Source organism: Typopeltis vanoorti, chromosome 17 (genome assembly GCF_054136105.1).
Source record: "Typopeltis vanoorti isolate ZY-2024b chromosome 17, IOZ_Tvanoo_1.0, whole genome shotgun sequence".
Taxonomy (NCBI): domain Eukaryota; kingdom Metazoa; phylum Arthropoda; class Arachnida; order Uropygi; family Thelyphonidae; genus Typopeltis; species Typopeltis vanoorti.
In genome coordinates, this window is record NC_143565.1 from 43,915,035 (window position 1) to 43,937,817 (window position 22,783).

The following is a 22,783-nucleotide window of genomic DNA, read 5'->3' on the forward strand; positions in this document are numbered from 1 at the left end:
TATTTAAAGTGATAGAGGAATTCAGGAGCCTTTGTGAAAGGCTTTTATAGCAGCCTCTCAAAGCAAGGAGATTGATATGTTAGTACTATGAATAATTTAAAAGTTGCAACAATGTTAAAACACTGGAATCTGAATAACTGTAGATAATTTTTTTTTTTTTTTTTTTTTTTTTTTTTTTTTTTTTTTTTTAAAGCTACATATGAAAGATGACTATTTTCAAACAAATGGCTGAGTAACAATAATGAATTAGCTAGCAATTTATACTATAAATCCCTAGATGATTGCAATGCTCAATTGCCGGCCTGGATGGCTGAGTGTTTGTACTCGCTCTCCAACCAACAGGTTGTAGATTTGAATTCTGCTGTGGGCATGGATGTTAGTGATTGTTTTTAAGTGGAAGATGAATTTGATAACTTGGTGTGAGACCACTGCCCCACTTAGTGGAGGAATGAAATGGACTGAAAAAGTTCCTTTTTTGGTCTCTAGAGCAAGGTCTCCAAGACTGTAAAAATAAATTTAAAAAAAATATATATAAAAAATTGATAAAAAAAAATAATAATAAAAAAAAAAATCTGAAATCCACCCATGGTACAAATATACTATAGGTTTACTAATAATCTTTCATAGGTGGGAATCACAGAAAACATAGTATCCAATTGCCATTTCTAATGGTTTTGAAAGAAAGCAGAATTACAGATCCTTTCTGTAAATGTCATAAAGTAATGTTTAGCAAATGACTTATGGTCTTTTTTTTGTTATATATTTTTTTACTATACAAAAGTCTTATGTGTTTTTTGTTGTAGTATTAGAGAAGATTGCACTTTAATAATATAAATAAAGACATGCCATTTTTTGTTCAGCCAGAGAATCAGATAATCTTTATATTTTGTTAACTAAAAATGTCGTGCTCAAGAAAGCTTGTTGGGGGTCACTAAGAATAATATACCACAATGGACAAAGTAAAGCTAACTGAAAAGGCGAATACAGAAATCCTCACTGAAGCTCAGCTGACATCCTCTGCAACTATATACTGTCCTGACTACATACTGCATGATTCCATTCCTAAGCAGTGCAGAATATGCTCATTTGTCAGATTTTATATTGCATACCAGAAATTACTAAACTTGGAATCCCTCTATGTGATCTGCTCTGACTGAGACTTCCTTGCTAACTTTCCTTTTAAGCCCTCCCTATTCACTATTTTGAGCGAGATCGTTTTCCTTGAAAATCTCAATATTCATAATTCAAATTGGCTTCTTAACTTTATAAATCAAGCTCCAGTGTCTATTCCCATGCATGTCAGTAGTGGAAGGATGAAAAAGAAATACAAAAGATAAAAACAGAACCATGTTATTTGTTATCACACTCATGATTCACCTACCAACCAGAATATCAGATAATCCTCATCATACTCATAACACCATGGACCTTTTCTTAACTGGTTCTGTCTCCAAATATATACATATACATTGTAGATGTTCTCTCCTCTTGGCAATTCCAGCCATGTCCACATTTGAATTACTATAATCAACTTCGAGGCAATTGGTACCACAAAACATGTAACAAATGGAATAATCTCCAGAATTTCTAAGCCTCTCACTGGAATGAGGGTCTCCACTCCATTCAAATTCCCAACTGCTATCAAAGCCCTAGTTCTCCAAGAAGTGTATCAAAGCACTCCAACATAAAAGTTCAGCATACCTTAAATGGCTCAAATCAGAAACTTCAGCTTTGCATTTAGCCTTTGCTACAGCCTACAAGAGGTATATGCAGTTACACCCCAAGTTACGTAACATGTGACGTGCGTAAATTCACAGTCACGTAATAAATCTACTAGTGCAAATGAAAACATTTGTGGCTTTGTGCAGGTGTGCCTTTGACAGCCGTATTGCAGTACAGTAGTAGATGCTTCGCACAGTTAGCTCAGTCACTTGTTATCACAGCTAGTTTTTTTTTTTACCCTTAAAATGGAATGCAAATGCAAAACCAAATGTGCTGGTAATGAATCTAAAAAACAAAGGTCTGCAATTACTTTAGAAGAAAAGTTGAAAATAATTCGTACGTATGAAGGGAAAGTTCTATCAACAATAGTGAAGGACATTGTTGAAAGCATGAAAAGTGCAGTAGCATTGAAGGGCACAATTATTACCAAGAAGAGGCTGGGCCTGATATCAGAGATGGAGAAATTATTGTCTCACTGGATCGATGATCTGACAGAAGCAGATATCGTTAAGTTTACTGATTATCCAGGAGAAGGCCATGTCCTTATATAAGGATTTAAAAGAGCAGGTCAGTATCATGGATGTGGAGAGTACATTTAAAGTTAGTGCTGGATGGTTCGAACGATTCACGAAACGTACAAATCTGCATAGCATCAAAATCACGGGTGAGGCAGCAAATGCAGATACAGATGCGGCAAGTCGATTTTCCGAACTTCTGGAAGAAATAATTGAGGAGGAGTAATATTTGCCTGAGCAAATATTTAATGTCGATGAAACAGCTCTGTTTTGGAAGAGGATGCCAACACAGACATTTATTGCAAAAAAGGAAAATCTATGCCTGAATTCAAGTCGCAAAAGATCGGATCACTGTTATGATTAGCAACAACATTTCAGGGGACTTAAAGTTTAACCACTTACAGTATACCATTCCCAGAGACTGTGTGCCTTTAAGAACATTGACGCGAGTACGTTGCCTGTAATCTGGAAATCCAACACCAAGGCTTGGGTTACACGTGCACTGTTTGGAGACTGGTTCAATACCAGTTCGTTCAGGTGAAGGAATATTGTGCCGAGAAAGGAATCCCATTTAAAGTGTTTCTCTTGCTGGACAATGTCCCCAGCCACCCAGAAGAGGTGGATGACTTTCAATTCTGATGTAAAAGTTGTTTACCTTCCTCCTAGAACTATCTCACTATTGTAACCTATGGATCAAGGCATTATTACGGCCTTTAAAGTCTACTATTTGCAGTGGTACATTTTCCCAAGCAATCAAAGCCATTGATAGTGGTATGTTATATGGAAGAACTATAATATCCTTAACGCTATCAAAAACATCGGGGTGGCTTGGGATGAAATCAAGCAGACAACAATGAATGCTGTGTGGAAGAAACTCTGCCCAGAAATGGCCCATAATTTAAAGCATTTCATGGAAGGAGAGCAAACAATGACTGATACGGGAGCTGAGTTGACACAAGAATTACAGCAGACAATGGAGATATGTGCACAACTGGGCAAGCAATTAGAGCTGGAAGTGGATAACGGTGACATTACCAAGCTTCTTTTGAGTCATGATGAAGAGCTAACTAATGATGACCTTATTCAGTTGGAGGCATTCCAAAATTCCGAAGAAAATACTAAGCCAAAACCACCGGACATAAAGAAATTTACAATGCCAAGGTTTTTAACTTGATAGACATGCCGTTAGAATCGATGGATCCAAACACCAAGCTGTTCAAAAATGTTAGCTGTCGTATCTATTCCGATATGTCTAGCTACAAGGCCATCTGTGAGGACAAGAAGTGTATGACCACACACAATCTACTCTAGACATGTTTGTGAAATGCTGTTCACAACTAAGTCAAGATGACAACTCAGACTTTGGGGCACTTTGTATCGTATCGATCCACCTATATCTTGGTCATCCTCTGGGTCGTTTTCCTGCCAACCTGGCAGAGAACACTTGTTTTGCTAATCTTTCCTCATCAATTCTGTTTAAGTGACCATACCACCTGAGATTAGCTCTGCTAACGCATTCCTGGATGCTGACAATGTCTAGTTCTTTCCTAATATCCTCGTTTTTAATATGATATTGCCATTGATGCCATCTGTTCATGCCTCTAATCTTTCTCAGGACTCTCATATCTACGGTCTCTAGTCATTGGTGAAGTGTTTTACTTCTGACCCAGCTCTCAGATCCATAAGTTAAAATTGGTTTGAACACTGTCTTGTATACAGCTAATTTATTGTTCCAACTAATTTCAATCTTATTCCATATGAATTTATTCAATTGACTTCCTACAATACCAGCTTTGTTGATTCTGTTGTCTATTTCCATATTTAATTTACCATCCTCACTAAAAATTGTGCCTAAGTAGCTGAAATGGTTTACTTGTTCCACAGGTTCTCCGTTTACAACACAGTTGACATTTTCAACGATTCTACCTATTTTCATTGTCTTTGTCTTTTTATTGCTAACCTTCATGCCATATCTATTACAACAGTTATTCAATTTAGTCAGGGAATCTTGCAGGCTTGTAGCAGATTTATTTAGAAGTATAACATTGTCCGCATAAAACAAAAAGCTGACATTAACATCTCCAATTCTGATATCATGTTTAATATACCACTTCCCTTCATAATGTGATCCACATAGATAATGAATAACAGAGGGGATAATGTACATCCTTGTCTCACACCAGATTTAACATTAAACCACCTTCCTGTACTTCCTTCAATTCTAACTGCTGACTTACAACTCAAATAAAGACTAAGTATTGCTTGATATATATGACAACTCAAAAAAATAATAATATAAAGAATATTTTTATTAATGAACAGCCCAGTTTTTTGGGAGTGGTAAATATGTATTTTTCATACTTTCATATTTACAGTATGTATATTATTCAGATACAAATGATACATTTTTTTATAACTGAATTTTTTTTTAATCACTCCAAAAATGAAAAATATTCGATTAATGGCAAAAAAATTAATGTAAGACAGCAGTATGAGTAGCCATTGAACATTTTATTGTATGTACGTAATTTACAAATTCGACTTACGTAAAGGTTTATGGAATGCACTACTTATGTAACTCTGTATTAAAAAAAAAAATCCTAAGCTCACTTTGTAGGAAACATGTGCAAAAACTTGTCTGTAGCCTAAGTAGTCAAGCCTTCTGGGTAACTCCTGTCCTTCTACTTTCTTGCATCAAAATGGTACTATGGTAACATAACTTGTATAGTAGTAGAAGACTGATACCAAGAAGTTCTGACTTCTTGTTATCAGTCTTCTCTTCCAACTCTTGTAAAGTCAGTCAAGGAAAATCACTTAATATAGTTACTAATAAGTCTTTTGGCCCATATGATATTCTTAAAGTGTTGTGGCAAAATCTTTTACTCCAGAATCACCTACTCTGTATTGCCTAATACATCTCATTCTTCTGACATTTACTCGATGGCATGGAAACAAGCCTTTATATCCAACATGTCCATTAAAGCTTGACCTTCAGCAATCAATCCCTTTGCCCTCAATACCCACCCAAAATAATCACTAATACTCAACTTCTTCCCAGAGCCTCACTAATTAATTAATAATCATTAATATGGATTCCATCATTTACACTCCACATATCTCCTAGCTAACCTACCCAACTTTTGGACACAAGCCATAGAAAAGTTGAGAAACTTATGTGGTTACTCATGCCATTTCAAAATAAATTAAATTTTATAAATTTGCCAAGAAATTTCTTTTCAAATATAATTTACGTTGTAAACAAGTGGAGGGGGACTTGCTACAACTATCTCTGATCCTTGCTATTTCCAAGGCAATCAAGTTTAGCAATGAGGGCAATCTTACTAAGTTACCAATCTTAGGATTTCTCTCTCTCTCTCTCCTGTCCTTTGTGATTTGGCGCCAGTTAACTTTGATCAGAAATCTAATGAGTTTCCTCTCATCAGATTTCTCTATCAGTGCTGGGTATCCCAAAGCTCTGTGCTGTCACTTACACTCTTTTCTATACATTAATGACCTTTCATTAATTTCAAATCCTATTCTTAGTTTTTCCAATGGCAATACACTCCATTCTTCTTGAAGAACTTTGTAGTGTTCAAATTATTCAAGATCTATAACCAATGCCTTAAAATCAGATCTTCTCACTATTCTCAAGTAGGATGAAGATAATTCATGTGAATTTTAATGCTATCAAAACACAATCCTGCCTTACCTCTCAGGCAAAAGATTTTTCACTTCACTTTACTTTAGATAATATTCTGATCTCCAATCAATATCAATTTTCTCTTCTTGGGTTGATTTTTATATTTAGTCCATCCTGGAACATTTCACCTATAAACTGCTCAACCTTCAAAAAAAAAAAAAAAAAAAAACACTTGGTATATGTTTTCATTTAGAACATTACTTCATGCCTGCACAGCTAACACTTTGTGAATTCCAAATCTATCTTAACTTAGAATATTGTTCCCATGTCTGGGGTGGTGCACCAAAATCCTTTTTAAGAATGCTTGATACTGAAGATGGCAGGTTTGCTTAATATATGATCTCTCTCTTTATCACAAACTCTAACGAAGTGCTTTTTCAAAGATGCTTTTGTTTCTGCATTATGTCTTATTGGCTGCCACCATTCTCCTACTTTCCTCTAACCATGTATGAAGACGAACAGATGATGGTCAATATAGAGTTCAGCTTGAAATATATGGATGCAAAGTTTCCCATTCTCCTATTTCATTCATCTACCTTTATTCTTTGGAATAATTTCTCATATCATTTTCTCAATGAAAACAATACCTGTAACTCTTCAAGAAACACATTAATAGATTCCTTCCTGATCACATGCACCACTGCATCATAGGTTTTGTGACCTTTCATGTATGGGACTGATATAATTACAGCATACTTAACATCAAATTCTTTTGTACCATGCTTATATGAATCAGGGGTAAAAAACATTTCACATGCTGATCCAATCTGTGCTTATCTAAACTTATTAACCAACACTAATATTTAATTTAAAAAGTTTACTAGTGAAAACTGAACTAAACAACTTTTGGGAAAATTAAAATTACACTCCTAGACATTACTGATGATGTAATTGTGACAACAAATGTTTATTTCTTGTATCCCACTGTTAATTTTCTTTAGGAATAATCTCTTTGATGGACAATGTGGTAACTAAAAAAGAGTTACATTACTGAAAAATGCTGGATAAATGCTTACGTTACATTGTGGTATCAATGCAAATTGAACTTACCTTTTATTGATTCTTCTAAAAATTCCTGAACATTTTCTAAGCTACAAGCATCTATTGACTGAGCAAACAGGAATTCACTTTCTACCTCATTAAATGATTCTTTTAATAGCTCTCTCCTTTTACGAAATGGTAATTTTACTAATGACTCTTTATTAAGATACAGAAGATCGAAGGCAACAGTACAAACTTGTACTTTAATATCAGATTCCTGTACATCCTGAAATTATAGCAAATATTTTATGTACAAATTTATCCCACCAGTTTATATGAATTAATTATCAAGGCTTGGAGACAATAGAGATATTACTAATATAATGTATTTAAACAAGGAAAGGAATATTTTGGAGTCCAAAATTTTGATAACAGTCCTATTGATTTTGATTAATCAGCGTGCTATCATGTCAAGTTATAAAGCCAAGTTTCTGATGTATATTGGGAAGATTTCCCATGAAAGTAACAATAAGTATATTGATTTTTAACAAATGGCTACTGAAGCATCGGTTTCTTGTTTTCATAAACATGATCTAGGAAATCACACGTTCACAATGGACATAAGACAAACCATATCATCATACTTGCCTATGGGACAAAATGAGATATCTTTCGATTTGTATATCAAGTGGTCATGTGGCAAATAGTTACGTGTATTTTTCGGAGGAAAAAACCAAAGCTATGTAGAAAGAAAATATGTTGGTTTCAGGATATATACATAACTGATCATTAAAAGAAATTCTACTGGGTGGTATTTAATTATTACATCCATTCCATCTCCAACATGAAAGGGAATTTAAATATTATGACTTTAAATATAAAGTCATAAATTTCTATAAACAGTACACTGCTATTTCTGATGCAGAGGATTTTTGTCTACATACCTGTAAAGTAAATAATGTGTTAGAAGGTGTGTGGCTGGGTGAGGAAGAACATAAGTAAATGGATTCCAAATAGGCCAAAAGTGTTCAGTTATAGGCGAGTTACCACTTGTACTATAGCTCATATTTATTTGTCAATTTCATTGGCTTGCTATCTTGTTATTAATTTCAGCATATATTTTTTAAGATGATAAAGGTTGGTTCTAAATATTTAAACAGCTGTTGAATAATTTTGTAACAGCTAATTTTCATTAACTTAATTTCTATTTAGCTGATAAGTTATAAGTACAAAACATGTTTTAAAAATATACCTTTCTTTTCCTACCACTTAAAACTTGGAATGGAAGAATCTGTTTTTGTTTCTGATCCCATGCAACAACTTCACTATCAATAATACAAGACTTCACACTGGGCTTTAATATTTTAGGCATTCGAGAGATTATATCTGGATATTTTGAAGTGTTGTTCTCTTGATTTCTACTATATATTCTCACATCACCATTATCCAGAACATGGATCTGAAGCAGAAAAAATAAATAAAAAAAAAAGCAAATAATGTATAAATCAGCATATCACTGAAAAATGAAAACTTTTAAAACATAGCCTTTATTTCAAGTAGATGTCATTTTCAAATAAATTATCTTAAAAAAAGCCAAAAAAAAGCATAACATATTGCTAACATTTTCGATAATGAACTAACAGAAAACATGCTTTAATTACCCAGAAACAAAGGCTGGTTGGCTGGATGGTGAGACAATAGCTAAATACATTTTATATGAAATGAAAAAGAAAACAGTCAGAACATTATAAACAAACAAGACAGTATTCATATCAAGTTTAGCAGGGATCTGAGACAGACTATGTGAGAGCTTCAAGAATAATTAGTAGGGCAAACAGTTGATATTCATGCTAAAATCGCATCAGAAAGGAAAGACATCTGGAAGAAAGAATCGGAAGACATCTGGGACAAGCAGGCCCATATGCCCGAAGATCTGCAGTCAGCATCCCTTTATCCACAGATCATTGTGGAGAGCATTTTTTAGTAGGGCAAACAGTTGTAGGGTTGTATCCACAAAATTGGACAAGACACCAATGGGCTAATGTACTCTTTACAGATGAGAGTCTTAGTCTTTCCTCCAATTTTAGATGACACTTGATCTGGCATGAAAGTGGCACTGCTTACCATCACAAGAAATGTTCTTGACAGGGATAGATACAGCAGTGCTGGGATCATGGTGTAGAGAGAAATTATGTTTAATGAACACAACATTTTTTCTGCTGGAAAAAGGGACTATGACTAGTGAACGATATTGCAACAAGTTCTTCAATGTCATGTTTGATTGTTCCATAGTGCTGTAGGTGAAGAATTCATTTTTATGGATATTGTACATGAGCAGTGGAGATACTTCTGGAGACCAAGGATATTAATCGAATCAGTCCTGTCTCAACCTCATAAAACATGTTTGGGACGCAATAGGGAGATGCATTGCAGCTTGAAATTCCCCTCCAGAAAACAAACAAGGCCTTATCCTGCTCTGAAGGAGTAGTGGGCCAGTTTGTTTCAAGAACTCCTGAATCACTTAGTGCTAAGCATGGTACGATGTTGTGAGAGCTGCATCGCAGGTCAGAGTGGACATATTCCATACTGAAATGTCTCTCCAACATTAGTTAAGGAATTAATGTACAGTGCTTATAGAAAACTATGTCCATGGAAAATTTGTAACTTTTGCCAAAAACATATTGCAATTTAATTTGTACGAAATTTATAATACATTTTTTGTGTAACATAATTTATTAGTATGCTGGCAATAAATTTATGTCCACATTTGGCTGTAGTCATGAAAATGTTTTCATATACAGTTAAAAATGTAGTTTGTCCTTATCTTTTTGGACACCAACGTATGAAAAATGTATAAACAGAACCAAAGTTCACTAGAATGAGACTTGAATGATTACTAAAGCATTATGAGAAGCAAAAATAACCAGGAAAGAGACTTAGAGAAGGGTCATCAGAATTGGATGGTTGAGGGTGACTAAAGAAAAAAAGAGTAATGAAATCCTAAACTGTAATGACCTAAATGAAAATAAATAGTGATTTAAATTTCTACAAAAATTAAAGTATGCACTAGTAATGTAAAATATTTTCACATACACATTTTCAAATAAACAAATTCAGTACCAATTCTTAAAATAACTGCATGTAGACTAAGATTTATACTATTACATCTAGAGTGTTAGATGTAGTAACAATTTTTTAAATAAGAATTATGGGGAAAAAATATACTAACTTGTGCTCTTTCACCATCATATTTAAATTCACAAGTAAATTCAGCATTTTCAAAACGATGCAGAACCTCTTCCAGTCCTTTGGTGGGATGAGCTAACATAGGCTTTAATGGAGTACCAGAAGACAGCCTGCAATGCTTAGGCAAGGCTTCAATACCTTCTCTCAGTAAAACTGGTATGATGTGGTCATAATTAGGGCACTCACTAGTTAAAAAAATTACAATTAAAAAAAATAATAATAATCACTTGCTACACATTAAACTATATATATAAATAGGTGCCTCAGTAGCACAGCTGAAAGAATGACAGAACAATACATCTTTCAGCCAGAAAAGATCTGAATTTGATTCCTGTCATAAGAGGACTTTTTTTATATGGACTTTTTCTATTGAATGTTAGATAGCAGAGTTTTTCTCTCAGCAAACTTCAGGTTTTTATATCCCACTTACAGATACAATGGCCAGAGAAAGTGCAAAATTAACAGAAAAAATACTATTCCTGAACAGCATGGATGAAAGGTGAATTAAGTAGTGTATAGTTGTATATAGAGCCTTCCTGTGATGAGTTCCCAGTCTTCACAAGTGTAACATAATAAACAGTAGGTTCATGCCATGGGAAGGGTTGCATACTCCTGATTTAGAGAAGTGAGTTATACTAAAGCTTTGCCAGAAGCAGTATACTATTAGAATCATTTTATTTATCCATCTATAGATAAGCAAAACTGAGTCAAGGTTGATTCAACACTGTTGAATCAACCTCAGTTTTCAAGAATTCATTCTATATATTTTAACATACAGTGATCCACCATTTATCTGAATAACTGTGGGAAACTGATTTTTCAGGTTTCCCATGGTTAGAAAATTCTAGAGTAGTGGGGGGGGGGGGAAGAATCATCATTATCATCATCATCAAATTCCTGCCATGTACCCTCAAGGGGTGTACAGGATATGACAGTACTACATGAAAAAATTACATTATTACTAATTTCCTATCTACAATTTTCCTCCAAATCAGTCTGTTACTTGTCAAGACTCCAACATTATCAGATCTTATATTTCTATCGTCTAAGGCACTTTGTACCGTATCAATCCACCTATATCTTGGTCTTCCTCTGGGTCGTTTTCCTGCCAACCTGGCAGAGAACACTTGTTTTGCTAATCTTTCCTCTTCCATTCTATTTAAGTGACCATTCCACCTGAGATTAGCTCTGCTAACGCATTCCTGGATGCTGACAATGTCAAGTTCTGTCCTAATATCCTCATTTTTAATATGATATTGCCATTGACAATGAATAGATGATGCCATCTATTCATTACCCTAATCTTTCTCATGACTCAAATCTGCGGTCTCTAGTCTTTGGTCAAGTGTTTTACTTCTGACCCAGCTCTCAGATCCATAAGTTAAAACTGGTTTGAACACTGTCTTGTATACAGCTAATTTAGTGTTCCGACTAATTTCTCTCTTATTCCATATGAATTTATTCAATTGACTTCCCACCATACCAGCTTTGCTGATTCTGTTGTCTATTTCTATATTTAATTTACCATCTTCAGTAAAAATCGTGCCTAAGTAGCTGAAATGTTTTACTTGTTCCACAGGTTCTCCATTCACAACACAGTTGACATTTTCAATGATTCTGCCTATTATCATTGTCTTTGTCTTTTTATTGCTGACCTTCATACCATATCTATTACAACAGCAATTGAATTTAGTCAGAGAATCTTGCAGACTTGTAGCGGATTTATTTAGAAGTATAACATCATCCGCATAAAGCAAAGAGCTGACATTAACATCTCCAATTTTGATATCAGGTTTAATACCACTTTCCTTCATAATGTGATCCATATAGATAATGAATAACAGAGGGGATAATGTACATCCTTGTCTCACACCAGATTTAACATTAAACCATCTTCCTGTACTTCCTTCAATTCTAACTGCTGACTTACAACTCAAATAAAGACTAAGTATTGCTTGATATAATGCCCCATTGACACCATATAACTGCAGCGTATTGAATAGCTTCTCTCTTGGCACCTTGTCATATGCCTTTTCCAAATCGACAAAACTTAAATACAGATCTTTGTTATATTCCCATGCTTTCTCGACTATTTGTCGTAAAGTGAAGATCTGATCCTGACAGCCTCTATTTGGCCTGAATCCAGATTGTTCTTCACCAAGCTTTTCTTCCACAATTCTTCTCAACCGTTTCTCAAGTATACTTGCATAGATCTTGCCAGGAACACTCAGTAGGGAAATACCTCTGTAATTCTCACATTCAGTTTTATTTCCCTTTTTATATATGGGTACTATGAGAGCTCTATTCCAATCATCGGGAATTCGTCCCTCTGTCCAGGCTTTCTGAACTATGCAGTGCAGCCACTGTAAGACTTTTATACCACCATACTTCAGCATTTCTGGTCGAATATCATCTACTCCTGCTGCCTTTAAACATTTCAAGCCTTTGATGACTTTTTCTACTTCAAGTATGGATATGTATTCCTGACTGCATGCCTGGTCAGTGTTTTTTATCACTGTGCTGTCATCACTGCTTGTTTCATTTAGCAGTTTTTCAAAGGATATCTTTTAAATTACTCCATACTTCAAGGATATCTTTTTGTCCTGTTTTCATGTCACCTTTATCATCTCTAACTCCTTTTACAGCACTCTTTCCTACATTCCTAAGCTTCTTCAACAACCTCCAGAATATTTTGGCACCTTCTTGATATTTATTTTCTATATTCTTGCCAAAGTCCTCCCATGACTTTTGTTTAGCTAGTTTTACACACTGTTTAGCTTTCTTACATTTGTCTCTATATTCTGTAAGAGTAAAAGCTGACTTATTTGCCAGGAACTTTTGATATGCTTTCTTCTTTTCCTTCACTGCCTCTTTAACTTCCTGTGTCCACCAGGGAGTTCTGCTTTTTTTATCCTTGCACACAACCTCACCACATGCCTCTCTGGCAGAATCAATCAATGGGGAAGAATCAGAACAAAAATATTAGTTTCACCTGCTATATTCCATTTCGTTTTTCTGTTTCAAAGAGAATGCCATCGCTTTCCTGAGTTGTTTATTGCTTACTTCCTTTCATTCAAATGAATTTTAATCATCTCCTTTAAAAAACTAATTTCTTTTGCACTGTTCCAGAATGAAATTATAGTATCTAGATAGTGGATACTCAACCTGTTTCAAAAATTTCATAACCCATCTGCCAGCTTCTAAAGAGTTAGAAGAAAAAGGATAGCTGATAATTTTAAAGGTAGCTAAAACAATAAATTGCAGTCAGTGGATCAAAGGAGTACCCATAAGTTCAATTTGAACTATTCTTTAAAAATTAAAAACTGCTTAGTTTTCTATTCACTTGATTTTTTAGTTTTTTTACTATCACATCAGTTGACATTTTTTTTAAAGTCTCTATCAAGAAGTTTATTTATACTTCCAATTGGAACACAACCGTTACAATGTCTTTATCAGCATTCTATTCAGTCATTTCAATAATAAAAAAATGTTGTCGTTAATAAAAAAATGTTGCAGTAAACCATTAATTATGTGCATGTATATATGCTAAACGAAGTACCTGAAAAAGAAAGTTAATTTGAAAGAGTGATATTTATCCTTCCTTCCTTACTCTAACACAAATTTGTGTAATATTTGAAAAAATTTTAAAATTTGCGCTTGTCGAGGGAGTCACCACTTCTAGTTTCCCAGGAGCGAAAATTAAAAATATGACAAAAGTAATTGAAAACCAAAAACGAAATGCACAAGAAATGATAGTGTTTAGTATGAGAGAAGATATGAAAGGTCTGTTTGAAGATAATAAATTTAGTTTAATCCTTTATCCAAGTGTGAGCAAACAAAGTTTGCCTGAAAATATCTTCAGGACTGGGATAAGGTAATACAACACTGGGCAGCTCGTAAAGGTGGACCAAGCTTTGACTTCAAACAGACTTGGTCCACCAGCAAAGGTGGACCAAGTCTGTTTGAAGAAGCAAGAAAGAAATGTGAAAGAGTAAAAATTGTAGGACTGCTACCTAGATATGATAGTACTGAGTTAAGAAGGAGGGTGATAATAGCAAATGATTTCATACACATACTATGTAAAGGGTGTCCCAAAATTCCCGCAAGATTTAAATTTAGCGCCATTTGTGTGGTCAAGTGTTGCCAACGAGAAAAAAAAAGACAGCGTGACAGCTGACAGTTCAGGGTTATTAAAAATGGAGCGCTACATGAAAGAACAAAGCGTTGTCATTGTTGAGCAATATTTTAAAAATAATGAAGGTTTGGCAGCTACAGTTCACAATTTTCGTATAAAATATGGTCGGAATATAGATTTAACTTCATCAACTGTGAAAAGATTAATTAAAAAATTCAAGGAAACTGGATCAATTAGTGATCTTATATACACTGGCCATCCTTCAACAAGTCATTCAACAGAAAACATCGAAGCAGTTCGTGACAGTGTTGCTGAGAGTCCAGGAACATCAATTCGGCACCGTGGTCTTGAATTGGGCATTTCGAGAAGCTCTCTACAGCATATTCTCACGAAAGATTTGCATCTTTATGCTTACAAAGTTCAACTGACTCAAGAACTGAAGCCTACTGACCACACACAACGAAGAGAGTTCGTTGAATGGATTATGGAACAACAAGTACATGCTTATTTTTCAAACAAAATCATCTTCAGCGATGTGGCTCATTTTCATCTTGATGGCTTCGTTAATCTACAAAATTGTCGCGTTTGGGGTTCAGAAAATCCACGAGTGATTGTTGAGAAACAAATGCATCCACGACGTGTCACTGTTTGGTGCAGATTTTGGGCTGGAGGCATCATCGGTCCATTCTTCTTCGAAAATGCGGCTAGTAAGGCAATAACAGTTAATGGTGCTTGCTATCGCGACATGATAATCCAGTTTTTTGTGCCTAAATTGCAAGCTATGGATGTGGACGACATGTGGTTTCAACAAGATGGTGCCACATGCCATACAGCCCGAGAAACAATTCAATTACTGCATGAGTCACTTCCTGGTCGTGCAATTTCCCGTTTTGGTGATCAGAATTGGCCGCCCAGATCATGTGACATAACACCGTTGGACTTTTTTCTTTGGGGTTTTTTGAAGTCTAATTTTTATGCCAACAAGTCCACGACCACCCACGCCTTGAAGGAGGAAATTGAGCGCTGTATCAACGAAATTCAGCCACATTTATGCAAACCGGTCATGTAAAATTTCAACAAAAGAGAGTGCGTATATGCCAGCAAAGCCGTGGAGGCCATTTACCCAATATGCTATTCCATGCATAACCCTATACTGTATACTTTATGAATCAATAATTACAATTTTTAATTAAAAACCTGTGTTTTCAATCAAAATTACTTCTTGCGTGAATTTTGGGACACCCTGTAAGAAGATATGGATGCGAGTTTTTAGATGTGTGGGGGTGTGTTTGATGACAGAAAAGATTTGTATAAGAATGATGGCCTGCATTTGAATTCATTTGGCATCAAAAGCCTGGAGAAATTACTTAATAAAGATGTGGTATGAGACTTAATGCAGAGAGTCAGGGAAATTAGATCAAGGGAGGAATGGGGAAAATGTGTGTGAAAGTTCAACTATGGTATACAAACATGATAAAGATATGAATGCCTTTGAACATGGTTATGTATGTGGCGAAGAAGTGAAAAAATATACTTTGGATTCGGACCTTTTAAGTATGTCTGGGGAGGGAAAAAAGAAAATTCTAGAACAAGACCATATACATTGCATATCTAATTATAAGAATAGGCCAGGTCGTAATTTATTATGTCTATACACAAATGCTAGGAGCATTAGAAACAAAGGGGTTGAGTTTGTTGCTTTATTGAATACGATGTGGCCTAAGATTGTTGGCATTAGTGAAACCTGGCTATCAGAATCAGATATGGTGAGTGGGATCGAGTGTAATGGATATACTATTTTTAGGAATGATAGAACAGATAGGATAGGAGAAGGCATGCTACTAATGATATCAGATGACTTTAGTCCAGTTAGGGTAGAAATAAAAGAAAACAATGATAGTAACAATGTTCCATGTAGCGATGAGTTTGAGTCTATTTGGTGTGAAGTGGAGGTTAACAGAATGAAATCTATGGTGGGGTGTTGCTACAGACCTGGCAGCCCAGGGGACAAAGAAATGCATCGCCAATTTAGCCTTAAGGGTACCAAGCAAATGATCATTATGGGTGACTTCAATTTTCCAAACACTGATTGGGTAGAAGAGAAATCTCATGATCAGAAAGAACAGGAATTTATTGAATTGTTGTGCGATAACTTTCTCAAGCAGCATGTGAAAGAAGGAACTCGAGGTCAAAGAGCGTTGGATTTGCTCATAGCATCAGAAGGAATCTCTGTCAAGAATATGGCTATTTTACCACCAATCGGTGATAGTGATCATGCTGTTCTTTTTTTGGGAAGTATCTACTCGTATTGAAGCTCCGATTAAATCAGGCTAAATGCTGAATTACAAAGCTGGAAATTATGATCATCTTAGAAGAATACTATCTTTGGTCCCATGGTATCAGTTACTGAATGGAAAAAATGTCAGCAATGCATGGGAATCTTCAAAAAAGTGCTTGAATGAGGTGGTATCTCAATGTATCCCTAGCGTTCGAAGAATAAATAGGTTGGGAGTGAAATGGATGTGCAGCCTTATTAAGCTAGAGATTCACAAGAAGAAGTTGATGTGGAAAGAATATCATGAGAGGAGTTATGAAATATATAAAGCTCAGGCCAGAAAAGTAATGAGTATTGTGAGAAAAGCTAAAACGGAGTATGAAAAGAAATTGGCAATGCAAGCTAAAGGCAATCCAAAAGAATTTTATGTTATGTCGCAAGCAAAAGAAAGAATGAATGTGAAAGAATAACTTTATTGAATGCAGATGGTACACGAGTGTCGGAAACTAAGGAGATTGTTCAGTTAATGAGTGCTCAGTTTGCTAAGATATATCAACCAAGTGTATGTAGCATGGCGCTACTGCTACGTTGGATGAAGAGTTACAGGTTCATGAAAATGTGGTTGAAGAGCTCTTGCATAACCTGGATAAGAATTTGTCAATAGAACAATACAAATGGAATATCTGCCCATTTGTTAAAGGAATGTTCAGCTGAATTGGCTAGGCCTTTCACACATTTGTATAACTTGAGTCTCAGCTCAGGAATGATACCATAGGAACAGAAGGAATGTATGATAGTTCCATTGCACAAGGGTGGTGCAAAAACTGATGTGTCTAACTACCAGCCTTCGCTACCACGCCAGTATCTCTGGTGTGGTAGTGAAGATTTTAGAGAAGTTAGTAAAAACTCGCATACAGAAATGGGTAGACAAGCATTCTATACTATGCATGGAAGAACAGCATGAGTTTACTAAAGGAGGGTCATGTTTTAGCAATTTGCTCATACTGTATTTTATAACAATGTTACAGCCAAGTTGGATAAAGGGAATGGATACACTATGATAATGTTGGATTTTTCTAAGGCATTTGATAGGATACTACACAATAGACTATTGTGTAAACTGGAGAATATGGGACTGAAACGTAATCTATTGACTTGGATCAGGGGATGGTTGACAGACAGATATCAAAAAGTGGTATACAGTGGGTGCGAATCTGTCAGATTTATGGCAACCAGTGGTGTACCTCAGGGTTCAGTCCTTGGGCCATTATTGTTCAATCTATACATTAATGACATCAAACAGGGTCTATCATCAGATTTGCAATTGTTTGCTGATGATGCGAAGATAGGCAGGGCAATCAGGGATGCTACTGATATTCAGAAATTACAAAATGATTTGAATAGACTGGAAATCTGGGCTAACGAAAATGGCTGTCAGTTTAATGTTAGTAAGTGTAAGTTATGCACTTTGGAGTGATTAGAGTTCCAGCGGCATATTATATTAGCAGGGTTATGCTACATGAAACTGAAGAGGCAAGGAATCTTGGTGTATTGATGGATAAGAATTTAAAGTTCAAAGGTCACATAGCAAAAGTTGCAAATACAACTCAGAGGATAATTGGTATGTTGAAGGGAACCTTGAACATGTAAAGATAAGGAAGTAATTTTGCCTCTTTATAAGGATTTGATAAGACCACACTTGGATTACTGTGCACAGATTTGGTCTCCTGGGTTCCAAGGGGATAAAGAAGCTGTGGAAAGGGTGCAAAGAAAAGTTACAAAGATTATATCCAGATTATGGGATTTAGATTATGAGGACAGATTGAAAGTATGTGGATTACAGACTCTGGGTAACAGGAGAAAGAGGGGTGATATGATAGAGGTCTATAAACTTTTGATTAGGTGTTATAACATTTCAACTAATGAAATTTTTTGTTATATGGAGGGCGAGGAGAGAACACGGGGCATCCATGGAAGTTAAGTTTGTTCTCAGTCAAGAAAGGGTTAAGAGCTAGGTTTTTCTCCCCAAGAGAAGTGAGTGAGTGGAATAATTTGCCCTTAGAAGTAGTGAGTGCATCTAGTGTGAATGAATTCAAGGGTAGGTATGATAGCTGGGTTGGGTAATTTACAGCCTCCCTTGATGAGTCCTTGACTCCCTGGAGGTCTTAGATAATAATAATATCATAAGAAATTGACTGTTATAAAAATTTTTTTACCTAGTCTTTATTCATTCATGTGGCTCCCACCAAGTCTTTTATAAAGCACTTTTGTTTGTGCTTTATAACGAAAATGGAGGAGGCAATTTTATTTATTTATTTTATTATTACTTTTTTCAATGGGGAGCTCATCCACGAGAGGTAGTACCATGGATGGGTGACTTAAGCAAAATATATTAGTATGCACTTCCTTTCTAAAATATGCTAATTTGGATAATTCCACCCAAAATAATCTTATATATCACAACCTGATGAAAAAAAAAAAAAAATGACAACTTAAATATTGCTGATTTTTAGTTTAGCCACTTCAAAGTACCCTATGATAAAATTTAATCAGGAGAAGTCATGCAAGTTATTTACAGTAACCACTATCCCCCTCTTACGACTGAAATAACTACATGCTACTCTGGAATGGCAGTATTCAAATTAATCCATGTGTTATATCACACTGTGTACAGAAGAAAAAAAGGAAAGAATTTGGAGTTTTAGTACTTTTTAAGGCCTTTTATGCCATTTAAGAACAGATGCTATCTATCATGTTTTTAAAAATAACTACATTTCATAACTGAATTTAAGACTAATAATGTAAATTTGATTTTCTCAAGTAATTCACAATTTTGACTTGTCATTTTTATTTATTTATTTATGCTCTTAACCCTCTCAATGCATGAATTTTTATACTGATTTATAAAAAATTATAATGATGATACAGTACCATTTAATCTTACAATATTACCATGAATTCATTAATTTTGCTAAATTTGTGCCCTGCATATGTTAAAAATCATGTCCTCATCTGAGGACATCATTTTTATGTATCCTCATATGAGGTCCTTATGCATGAGAGGGTTAACATAGTTGCAATATATAAATTACATAAAATCTTTACATTCATTGTTCAGGAATTTTAGCAAGTAAGGATAAACTATACTGTCAATGTCATCATTCAGTAACAATAAAACCATAATTTTATTGTGAATGGGTAGCAGAAGATGCAGTTTGAGCAATGTAAGGCTGGGAAAGATTACTAGATAAATTCTTAATGAATTACCTCTTCAGGATAATCTGAATGAGCTAAAAAGATGGGCAAAGGATGCGAGTTGAAGGTTTGAACTTTGGGATCCAAAGATTGAAAATATACTGGTGGAAGTGGAATAGAAATTTGAACTTCAATGGAACATATTGCAAAATGGTCAATAAGAGAGCAAGTTAGCTGAATACATTGTGATGAATTTGAAAATCACTATAACAAATATATTGCAAGCAGAATACACCTTTCAAAAAATTTCTGATAAAGGTTCTTTGTGTTCTAGAAGCAATTTGAATCTGTATCTTTCCAACTAAGGGGCATCATCGAAACTGACTGACCTATGGAGACTTCAGTAATATGAAAAATACTCTTGATGAATATGACACCAGAAGAATTGAACAATAATAAGACCAAGTAAATGAATAGTTTTATAGTATGAGCCAGACATAAGTTGCTTTTCATTATTATTACAATTGTTGAATTGCTTGTCCCTTTGGTAAGCTGAGACCAGTATATATCTACTGATTTTTACTTATTTTTAAAGAAATAAAAATTTTCCATGAATTCTCTTGTAAACTCTGAATGAGTTTACAAGAGAAACTGAACAAATCCTGGATTTTCAGCACATGCAACAAAGTTTGTGGTCAGAAGAGAATCAAAATTTAGCAATTACCTAATTACATAACATGACAAATTACACAGTTGTAAATTCCATAAAAAATTTTATGGAATTTACAACTGTGTTAAAAAACTTTTTTTATTATCCTGACGTTTCATGCACTGAATACCTTACACAGAATTGACTGGAAAACCACCAGCTGTCTACATCATACTAAAACATGGTATGAACAGAAATTCAAGGAAGCCTGTGAGATTATTATCAACCACCCCAATCTGAACAACAATGATGGTCTAAAAATCCCAAACATATGAAAGGTATATATTCGACCTTCCTCTCTAAGAACAACTATAAACAGGACTGTAGAAAATTCAGTATTGTAAATCAAAAATAAGAATTGTAACACTAAAAATAGGACACCAATTGTTTCTGAAAGAAAACCATCTAAAGTAATGTTTATTCCTGTCATTGTAAGATAGAATTTATCCTGATGTATTTTTTTTTCTCACCAGAGGTCATGCCAGTAGAATACCATGTGATCAAATCATTGTTTCTCTAGCTTACAGTTAATGATGTAACTCAGCTTGTCCTGTATATTTATGTACGCTCCAGATGATGATCTTGATGTGAAGATCGAAACGTCGGGATAATAAAAAAAGTTTTTTTTAACACGGTTGTAAATTCCATAAAATTTTTAAAATGGAGGAAGATTTTGTGTGTTTCAATCACAATATACTGAATCAAGTTCGGTGTTACTCTGAAATTACAATTCCCCCCACTCCCATATGCTTAAAAAAAAGTTACTATTTCTTCCCTTACCTTTAATAACAATCGACTCAACTATCATGATCAGACCACCTCTTTTGGCATAAACACATCACATCACATGATAGATACCCCCTCTGAATTATGTAATGCAGCCACCATAAAACTTTTATGCCTCCATATTTGAACATTTCTGGTCAAATTCCAGCTGCCTTTCCACATTTCAGATTTTTGATGACTTTTTCTATTTCAAGTATGGATATGCATTCCTGTTTTCTACCACTGTGATGACAATGCCGTTTTATTTAGCAGTCTTTCAAAGTAATTACTCCAAACATCTAGAATATCTTTATCTTCAGTTTTCATGTCACCTTTATCATCTGATTCCTTTTACAGTACTTTTCTTCCATTTCCAAGTTTTTTCAATAGCCTCTAGAATATTTTGCCATCTTCCTGATATTTATTTTCTATGTTCTTATTGAAGTTCTCCTAAGACTTTTGTTTAACTAGTTTTAAACAGTGCTTTGATTTCTTACATTTTTCTCTGTATTCTCTATGAGCACAAACTGCCTTACTTGCAGGAACTTTCCATATGCTTTCTTCTTTTCCTTGACTGCCTCTATTTACAATATTACAATAAAGGAAAAATTATAATAAATTATTATTATTAAAAAAAAAAAAAAAGCCTTCGTAGCTCAGTTGGTAAAGCCCCTTGGTTGGAAATACATGGGTTTGATTCCCGTCTATGGCGTGAGGGAATCTTTATCTGGTCTCTTTCAACTAAAAGTGAGTTAGCCAGTCTCATGTGGAAGTAGGTTTCCCCCCCACACACCCGGAAACTCTGGTTTTTTGTCTCTCAGAACAGGCAAACTGGTCCTGTGAAACACATACATTTACAGACATACAACAAATCTTAACAGGCCATGCCTAATATGAACATAAAGGGCTACTAGGCCTAATATATGTAGGAGGAGGAAAAATTACAATAAATCATTACTTTAAAAAAATAATAATAATAAAATAAAATGTATTATAAATACTTAATTTAGCTATTAAATTATTTTCATTCCTGACAAGATAGATATTTTCCCAGAAACATCAACATTAGTGACTGCAACAACTAAGAAAATTTGAATACAGAAATAAATTTTTTTTTTCCTGAACTCACCAATATGTAGTTTTAAGAATCAGAGTGTTTTCCTCAACCTTTTTTTTAAAGGATTCACCTGGCTTGTTTCTCAATGAATCTACACACTCAGCTGAAGCTAACATTGCTGCTCTTGCTATAGCAACCAAAACCGATTGTTCGGCTAATCCAATTCTCAATTTGCCAGCAAGAGACCGTATTAGGTAGCGTGCTTCAGAATGACGGCATGCTACCAACATTATCTGTATCTTGTCTATTTTTTTCATCATCGACTAAAATTAAAAAAATATAATGTAAGTATGCTGAAATGCTGATCTATGTGTTAAAATATCAAAATACAGATAACTCTTTTAATGCCAAAATAATACAAGACAAAGGCAATCAAAACTAACATTATTTAAATTATGACTATTAAATAAACAAGAGGCAGAG

The 22,783-nt window shown here is 34.7% G+C and overlaps 1 protein-coding gene across 2 annotated transcripts in view; it reads right to left on the bottom strand.

Moving 5' to 3' along the window:
• Positions 1-22,783, bottom strand: part of DNAlig1 (DNA ligase 1) — a 114,656-nt gene that overhangs the window by 34,538 nt on the left and 57,335 nt on the right. For both annotated transcript variants that reach the window (XM_090407011.1, XM_090407012.1), the window contains exons 10-13: positions 22,373-22,623; positions 10,148-10,349; positions 8,171-8,377; positions 6,988-7,204 (exon numbers count right to left, since the gene is read on the bottom strand). In XM_090407011.1, coding sequence (XP_090263137.1) covers positions 6,988-7,204; positions 8,171-8,377; positions 10,148-10,349; positions 22,373-22,623 — 877 coding nt within the window. The remainder of the gene's footprint in view (positions 1-6,987; positions 7,205-8,170; positions 8,378-10,147; positions 10,350-22,372; positions 22,624-22,783) is intronic.